This window comes from Nerophis ophidion, linkage group LG26 (genome assembly GCF_033978795.1).
Source record: "Nerophis ophidion isolate RoL-2023_Sa linkage group LG26, RoL_Noph_v1.0, whole genome shotgun sequence".
In the NCBI taxonomy this organism is placed as follows: Eukaryota; Metazoa; Chordata; class Actinopteri; order Syngnathiformes; family Syngnathidae; genus Nerophis; species Nerophis ophidion.
This window is the reverse complement of record NC_084636.1, coordinates 31,120,102-31,129,876: the sequence shown is the minus strand read 5'-3', so window position 1 is coordinate 31,129,876 and position 9,775 is coordinate 31,120,102. Positions and strand designations below refer to the sequence as shown.

The window sequence follows — 9,775 nt, the reverse complement described above, 5'->3', positions numbered from 1 at the left end:
GAGGTGAAACATGGAGATGAAACAAAAATTAGGAGGTGAAACATGGAGATGAAACATGGTTTAGGAGATGAAACATAGTTTAGGAAGTGAAACATGGAGATGAAACATGGTTCAGGAGATGAAACATGGAGATGAAACCTGGTTTAGGAGGTGAAACATGGAGATGAAGGATGGTTTAGGAGGTGAAACATGGAGATGAAACCTGTTTTAGGAGATGAAACATGGAGATGAAACAGGGTATAGAAGATGAAACCTGGTTTAGGAGGTGAAAAATTGAGATGAAACATTGTTTAGGAGATGAAACAGGGTTTAGGATATGAAACCTGGTTTAGGAGGTGAAACATGGAGATGAAACATTGTTTAGGAGATGAAACAGGGTTTAGGAGGTGAAACATGGAGATGAAACCTGGTTTAGGAGGTGAAACATGGAGATGAAACATGGTTTAGGAGATGAAACATGATTTAGGAGGTGAAACATGGAGATGAAACATGATTTAGGAGATGAAATACGGAGATGAAACATGGTTTAGGAGGTGAAACATGGAGATGAAACATGGTTTAGGAGATGACACATGGAGATGAAACTTGGTTTAGGAGATGAAACATGGTTTAGGAGGTGAAACATGGAGATGAAACATGGTTCAGGAGATTAAATATGGAGATGAAAGCTGGTTTAAGAGGTGAAACATGGAGACGAAAGATGGTTTAGGAGATGAAAGATGGTTTAGGAGGTGAAACATGGAGATGAAAGGTGGTTTTGGAAATGAAACCTGGTTTAGGAGGTGAAACATGGAGATGAAACATGGTTTAGGAGATGAAACATGGAGATGAAACATAGTTTAGGAGGTGAAACATGGAGATGAAACATGGTTTAGGAGATGAAACATAGTTTAGGAAGTGAAACATGGAGATGAAACATGGTTCAGGAGATGAAACATGGAGATGAAACCTGGTCTAGGAGGTGAAACATGGAGATGAAGGATGGTTTAGGAGGTGAAACATGGAGATGAAAGATTGTTTAGGAGATTAAACATGGTTGAGGAGGTAAAACATGGAGATGAAACCTGGTTTAGGAGGTGAAACATGGAGATGAAACATGGTTTAGGAGATGAAACGTGGTTTAGGAGGTGAAACATAAAGATAAAACTTGGTTTAGGAGGTGAAACATGGAGATGAAACTTGGTTTAGGAGGTGAAAAATGGAGATGAAACTTGGTTTAGGAGATGAAACATGGTTTAGGAGATTAAACATAGTTTAGGAAGTGAAACATGGAGATGAAACATGGTTCAGGAGATGAAACATGGAGATGAAACCTGGTTTAGGAGGTGAAACATGGAGATGAAGGATGGTTTAGGAGGTAAAACATGGAGATGAAACCTGGCTTAGGAGGTGAATCATGGAGATGAAACATGGTTTAGGAGATGAAACGTGGTTTAGGAGGTGAAACATGAAGATGAAACTTGGTTTAGGAGGTGAAAAATTGAGATGAAACTTGGTTTAGGAGATGAAACATGGTTTAGGAGATGAAACATGGATATGAAACACAGAGATGAAGCATGGAGATGAAACATGGAGATGACACATGGTTTAGGAAATGAAACATGAGATAGAACTTGGAAATGAAACATGGAGGTCAATAATGGAGGTAAAACATGGAGGTAAAACGTGGTTTAGGAGATGAAACATGGTTTAGGAGATGAAACATGGAGCTGAAACATGAAGATGAAACATGAAGATGAAACATGGTATAGGAAATTAAATATTGTTTAAGAGGTGAAACATGGAGAAAAAACCTGGAGATAAAACATGGTTTCGGAGGTGAAACATGGTTTGGCCAGTGAAACGTGGAAATGGAACTTGGAAATGAAATATGGTTTAGTAGGTGAAACATAGAAATTTAACCTGGAAATTAAACATGGTTTAGGAGGTGAAACATGGAGATAAAACATTGAGGTGAAACATGGAGGTAAAACATGGTTTAGTAGATGAAACATGGAGATGAAACATAGTTTAGGAGGTGAAACATGGAGATAAAACATGGAGGTGAAACATGGAGGAGAAACATGGTTTAGTAGATGAAACATGGAGATGAAACATGGTTTAGGAGGTGAAACATTGATGAAACATGGAGATGAAACATGGTTTAGGAGGTGAAACATAGATGAAAAATGGTTTAGGAGATAAAACATGGAGAGGAAATATCGTTTAGGAGGTAAAACATGGAGATTAAAACATAGTTTAGGAGGTGAAACATGGAGATGAAACATGGATTAGGAGGTGATACATGGAGATGAAACATGGTTTAGGAGGTGAAGCGTGGAGATGAAACATGGTTTAAGAGATGAAACATGGTTTAGGAGATGAAACGTGAAGATGAAACATTGTTTAGGAGGTGAAACGTGGAGATGAAACATGGTTTAGGAGGTGAAACGTGGAGATGAAACATGGTTGAGGAGGTGAAACATGGAGATGAAACATGGTTCAGGAGGTGAAACATAGATGAAAAATGGTTTAGGAGATGAAACATGGAGATGAGATATGGTTTAGGAGGTAAAACGTGGAGATGAAACATGGTTTAAGGATGAAACGTGGAGATGAAACACGGTTTAGGAGGTGAAACATGGATTAGGAGGTGAAACAGGGAGATGAAACATGATTTAGGAGGTGAAACGTGGAGATGAAAAACGTTTTAGGAGGTGAAACATGGAAATGAAACATGGTTAAGGAGATGAAACCTGGAGATGAAACATGGTTAAGGAGGTGAAGCATGGAGATGAAACATGGTTTAGGAGGTGAAACAAAATGGTTTAGGAGATGAAACATGGAGATGAAATATGGTTTAGGAGGTAAAACGTTGAGATGAAACATGGTTTAGGAGATGAAACATGGTTTAGAAGGTGACTTGTATGTGGAGAAAGAAGATGGAGAAAGAAAGAAAGAAAGAAGCTGGAGGCTCAGTTAACAAGAGTTTGGCTGGTCTCACTTGCAGCAGCTCCCTTGATGACAGGCTCCTTGTTGAGGTACGTGGCCCAGTAGACCAGGTTGAAGGTCCCAAAGAGCACGGGGAACACTATGCGGGCCATCTTGTCGATCTTGCTCACGCTGTTGTACGTCTTTTTGGGGTCGGGCCCTTTGGACTCGCAGGTCTTCATCTGGACCGACGTGCTGTTGGAGATGGTGGAGATGGAGGAGTCCTTGGCCATGTTGGTCGAGTAGTTCACCGCCACCGCGCGCGCGTTGTTGGCCTTCTTGGACAACGCCAGTGGTTCTTTGCGCTGCGGGAACATAAAAGTTCAAGTTAAAAAGTTAAAGTACCAATGATTGTCACACACACACACTATGGTGTGGCCAAATTATTCTCTGCATTTGACCCATCACCCTTGATCACCCCCTGGGAGGTGAGGGGAGCAGTGGGCAGCAGCGGTGCCGCGCCCGGGATTCATTTTCGGTGATTCAACCCCCAACAACAACAAGGTGCTGTATGTACACCAAAACATCTCATCACATACCAAATGCAATTTTTACTCATGCTCATTCCAAAGTGATTTATAATTTTAAAATAAATAAAATATTTAAAATAAAATAAAATATATATATAATTATTTATTTATTTTATATTTTTTAATCGCGATTCATTCAAAAATGTTGACACCCCTACACTGAAACATCTAATCACATCTGAATGTCGATTTTTACTCCTCCCCATTCCCAATCAATTTATAGTTATAAAAATTTTTTTAACACACGTATATGTATTCATATATACACATCTATATATATATATTTATATATATTTTATATATAAACCTTTGTCACCGATTCTGTTCATAAATTTTATGGACAGAATTTTTAGGCGCAGTCAAGGCGTTGGTTGAGGGGTTCCGGTTTGGTGACCGCAGGATTAGGTCTCTGCTTTTTGCAAATGATGTGGTCCTGGTGGGTTCATCTGACCGGGATCTTCAGCTCTCGCTGGATCGGTTCGCAGCCGAGTGTGAAGCGACCGGAATGAGAATCAGCACCTCCAAGTCCAGAGTCCATGGTTCTCGCCCGGAAAAGGGTGGAGTGCCATCTCCGGGTTGGGGAGGAGACCCTGCCCCAAGTGGAGGAGTTCAAGTACCTAGGAGTCTTGTTCATGAGTGAGGGAAGAGTGGATCGTGAGAGCGACAGGCGGATCGGTGCGGCGTCTTCAGTAATGCGGACGTTGTACCGATCCGTTGTGGTGAAGAAGGAGCTGAGCCGGAAGGCAAAGCTCTCAATTTACCGGTCGATCTACGTTCCCATCCTCACCTATGGTCATGAGCTTTGGGTCATGACCGAAAGGATAAGATCACGGGTACAAGCGGCCGAAATGAGTTTCCAGGTCTCTCCCTTAGAGATAGGGTCAGGATGCCACCCGAACACCTCCCTCGGGAGGCGTTCGGGTGGCATCCTGACCAGATGCCCGAACCACCTCATCTGGCTCCTCTCGATGTGGAGGAGCAGCGGCTTTACTTTGAGTTCCTCCCGGATGACAGAGCTTCTCACCCTATCTCTAAGGGAGAGACCTGGAAACTCATTTCGGCCGCTTGTACCCGTGATCTTATCCTTTCGGTCATGACCCAAAGCTCTTGACCATAGGTGAGGATGGGAACGTAGATCGACCGGTAAATTGAGAGCTTTGCCTTCCGGCTCAGCTCCTTCTTCACCACAACAGATCGGTACAATGTCCGCATTACTGAAGACGCCGCACCGATCCGCCTGTCGATCTCACGATCCACTCTTCCCTCACTCGTGAACAAGACTCCTAGGTACTTGAACTCCTCCACTTGGGGCAGGGTCTCCTCCCCAACCCGGAGATGGCACTCCACCCTTTTCCGGGAGAGAACCATGGACTCGGATTTGGAGGTGCTGATTCTCATTCCGGCCGCTTCACACTCGGCTGCGAACCGATCCAGTGAGAGCTGAAGATCCCGGCCAGATGAAGCCAACAGGACCACATCGTCTGCAAAAAGCAGAGACCTAATCCTGCGGTCACCAAACCGGAACCCCTCAATGCCTTGACTGCGCCTAGAAATTCTGTCCATAAAAGTTATGAACAGAATCGGTGACAAAGGACAGCCTTGGCGGAGTCCAACCCTCACTGGAAATGTGTTCGACTTACTGCCGGCAATGCGGACCAAGCTCTGGCACTGATCGTACAGGGATCGGACTGCCACAATAAGACAGTCCGATACCCCATACTCTCTGAGCACTCCCCACAGGACTTCCCGAGGCACACGGTCGAATGCCTTCTCCAAGTCCACAAAGCACATGTAGACTGGTTGGGCAAACTCCCATGCACCCTCAAGAACCCTGCCGAGAGTATAGAGCTGGTCCACAGTTCCACGACCAGGACGAAAACCACACTGTTCCTCCTGAATCCGAGGTTCGACTATCCGACGTAGCCTCCTCTCCAGTACACCTGAATAGACCTTACCGGGAAGGCTGAGGAGTGTGATCCCACGATAGTTGGAACACACCCTCCGGTCCCCCTTCTTAAAGAGAGGAACCACCACCCCGGCCTGCCAATCCAGACGTTATCAGCACCACTGTCTAATTCCAATCAATGCAAGTCATCAGAATCAGGTAATACACCAACTTATATTCTTGTCTTCCTGAAAGAAAGGAATCTATGTGTGTTAAACATGCTTGTATTATCATTAAACACCATTAACTTGTTAACAAAAATGTCTCTTTCATAAATAAATAAATATAAATTATAAATAGGAATGAGGTAGATCTCCTCGACTTGGTCAATTGAAAAGTAGCTCGCCTGCAGAAAAAGTGTGAGCGCCCCTGCTTTACTGTATGATAAATGTAGTAGTGAGTAAGAGTCCGCCCCGTTCCTCACTGTGAGAGGAGTTATGTGGAGAGGAGATGACCATTGCACTCATATTGTTTCTCTACCAACCGGCATAGCTCGGTTGGTAGAGTGGCCGTGCCAGCAACTTGAGAGTTGCAGGTTCGATTCCCGCTTGTGCCATCCTAGTCACTGCCGTTGTGTCCTTGGGCAAGACACTTTACCCACCTGCTCCCAGTGCCACCCACACTGGTTTAAATGTAACTTAGATATTGGGTGTCACTATGTAAAGCGCTTTGAGTCACTTGAGAAAAGCGCTATATAAATATAATTCACAAAAAATTCCCAATGTCACTGTCATACAGGAATAAAGTGAATGTCAGAAGTTGAACCAGCCCCGTGTCCCACGTCATTGAATAACCGCAGAGTACTACATACGAACAGCGTAGTCGGGACGCTGCAGACCCGCCCCGGCTACACTTAGAATAAAAAGTCAAAAAGGAGCCTGAAGTATTATTGTAGCAACAGGATTTGCAAACGTATCTCAATTAGTGCGCGTGTAATCTGTCATTTTGAAAAAAAACAGCAACTATTTCCAATTAAAAACATAAAACTAAATAAATAAATAAATGATAAATGGGTTGTACTTGTATAGCGCTTTTCCACCTTCAAGGTACTCAAAGCGCTTTGACACTACTTCCACATTCACACACACATTCACACACTGATGGAGGGAGCTGCCTTGCAAGGCGCCAACCAGCAACCATCAGGAGCAAGGTTGAAGTGTCTTGCTCAGGACACAACGGACGTGACGAGGTTGGTACTAGGTGGGATTTGAACCAGTGACCCTCGGGTTGCGCTCGGCCACTCTCCCACTGCGCCACGCCGTCCCAAAACTACAAATAAAAAAATATATATAACCACCCTCTTGTCCCGCCCCGGTCCTGTATCGTCTTTCTCGAAGTATCGATGCTTGGTACGTACTTTGGGCTGCTGCGCCTCCATGGCCTTCTTGCCGTCCCACGCCCAGCTCCTCTTGGTGAAGTAGTTGACGGTGGCAAACTCGATGAGGGCGGAGAAGACGAAGGCGTAGCACACGGCGATGAACCAGTCCATGGCGGTGGCGTACGCCACTTTGGGCAGCGAGTTGCGCGCGCTGATGCTGAGTGTTGTCATGGTGAGCACCGTGGTCACACCTACGGGGGCGACACCTGTAATTAGCGTCCTGCGGATGACGGCGATGGCGAGGGCGCTCACCGAAGACGGTGCGTGCGGGCACAGACTCCCTGTTGAGCCAAAAGGACACCTGGGACAAGATGACGGTCATGAAGCACGGCATGTAGGTCTGGATCACAAAGTAGCCGATCTTCCTCTTCAGGTAGAAGTGAGCCATCATCACCGTGTACTGACCTGTAATCAATACATCAATCAGACACAAACTTAATCATTCAATCAATTAGTCAATCAATCAATTCATCAACTGATCAGAGGCTGGACTAGATCATTAAATTCATATTTGTAATAATAAATCTCAGTGGTAGATTCATATTTGTAATAATAAATATTAGTGTGAGATTCATATTTGTAATAATAAATATTAGTATGAGATTCATATTTGTATTAATAAATATCAGTGTGAGATTCATATTTGTAATAATAAATATTAGTGTGAGATTCATATTTGTACTAATAAATATTAGTATGAGATTCATATTTGTATTAATAAATATCAGTGTGAGATTCATATTTGTAATAATAAATATTAGTGTGAGATTCATATTTGTATTAATAAATATCAGTGTGAGATTCATATTTGTATTAATAAATATCAGTGTGAGATTCATATTTGTAATAATAAATATTAGTGTGAGATTCATATTTGTACTAATAAATATTAGTGTGAGATTCATATTTGTATTAATAAATATCAGTGTGAGATTCATATTTGTAATAATAAATATTAGTGTGAGATTCATATTTGTAATAATAAATATTAGTGTGAGATTCATATTTGTAATAATAAATATTAGTATGAGATTCATATTTGTATTAATAAATATCAGTGTGAGATTCATATTTGTAATAATAAATATTAGTGTGAGATTCATATTTGTACTAATAAATATTAGTATGAGATTCATATTTGTATTAATAAATATCAGTGTGAGATTCATATTTGTAATAATAAATATTAGTGTGAGATTCATATTTGTACTAATAAATATTAGTGTGAGATTCATATTTGTATTAATAAATATCAGTGTGAGATTCATATTTGTAATAATAAATATTAGTGTGAGATTCATATTTGTAATAATAAATATTAGTGTGAGATTCATATTTGTAATAATAAATATTAGTATGAGATTCATATTTGTATTAATAAATATCAGTGTGAGATTCATATTTGTAATAATAAATATTAGTGTGAGATTCATATTTGTACTAATAAATATTAGTATGAGATTCATATTTGTATTAATAAATATCAGTGTGAGATTCATATTTGTAATAATAAATATTAGTGTGAGATTCATATTTGTACTAATAAATATTAGTATGAGATTCATATTTGTATTAATAAATATCAGTGTGAGATTCATATTTGTAATAATAAATATTAGTGTGAGATTCATATTTGTAATAATAAATATTAGTGTGAGATTCATATTTGTAATAATAAATATTAGTGTGAGATTCATATTTGTAATAATAAATATTAGTGTGAGATTCATATTTGTAATAATAAATATTAGTGTGAGATTCATATTTGTAATAATAAATATTAGTGTGAGATTCATATTTGTAATAATAAATATTAGTGTGAGATTCATATTTGTAATAATAAATATTAGTGTTAGATTCATATTTGTAATAATAAATATCAGTGTGAGATTCATATTTGTAATAATAAATATTAGTGTTAGATTCATATTTGTAATAATAAATATCAGTGTGAGATTCATATTTGTAATAATAAATAGTGTGAGATTCATATCTGAAATAATAAATGTCAGTGTTAGATGTTTGCGTATTGTAATATCTGTAATATCAGTGTTAGATCGATATTTGTAATATCAGTGTTAGATTCATATCTGTAATAATAAATGTCAGTGTTAGATGTTTGCGTAATGTAATATTTGTAATATCAGTGTTAGATTCATATTCGTAATATGAGTGTTGGATTCATATTTGTAATAATACATTTCAGTGTTATATTATTATTTGTAATAATAAATATCCGTTTTAGATTCTTATTTGTAATAATAATTATCAGTGTTAAATTCATATTTATTATAATAAATATTAGTGTTACATTCATATTTGCAATAATAGTGTGAGATTCACATTTGTAATAATAAATATCAGTGTTAGATTCATATTTGTAATAATAAATATTAGTGTGAGATTCATATCTGTAATAATAAATGTCAGTGTTAGATGTTTGCGTATTGTAATATCTGTAATATCAGTGTTAGATTCATATTCGTAATAATACATTTCAGTGTTACATTATTTGTAATAATAAATATCAGTTTTAGATTCATATTTGTAATAATAATTATCAGTGTTAAATTCATATTTATTATAATAAATATCAGTGTTACATTCATATTTGCAATAATAAATAGTGTTAGATTCACATTTGTAATAATAAATATCAGTGTTGGATTCATATTTGTAACAATAAATATCAGTGTTAGATTTATATTTGTAATAAAAAATATCAGTGTTAGATTCATATTTGTAATAATAAATATAAGTGTTAGATTTATATTTGTAATAAAAAAATATCAGTGTTAGATTCATATTTGTAATAATTATCAGTTTTAGATTCATTTTTGTAATAATAAAATAGTGTTGGATTCATATTTGTAATAATAAATATAAGTGTTGGATTCACATTTGTAATAATAATTATCAGTGCTAGATTCATATTTGTAACAATAAATATCA

General features: G+C 38.3%; 1 protein-coding gene across 1 annotated transcript in view; it reads right to left on the bottom strand.

Annotated features, from left to right (window-relative positions):
* Nucleotides 1-2,057: 2,057 nt before the first annotated feature.
* Nucleotides 2,058-9,775, bottom strand: part of gabra5 (gamma-aminobutyric acid type A receptor subunit alpha5) — a 63,150-nt gene continuing 55,432 nt past the window's right edge. Inside the window, exons 8-10 of the mRNA XM_061887979.1 lie at nt 7,076-7,228; nt 6,803-7,014; nt 2,058-3,275 (exon numbers count right to left, since the gene is read on the bottom strand). Coding sequence (XP_061743963.1) covers nt 2,955-3,275; nt 6,803-7,014; nt 7,076-7,228 — 686 coding nt within the window. The 3' untranslated portion in view covers nt 2,058-2,954. The remainder of the gene's footprint in view (nt 3,276-6,802; nt 7,015-7,075; nt 7,229-9,775) is intronic.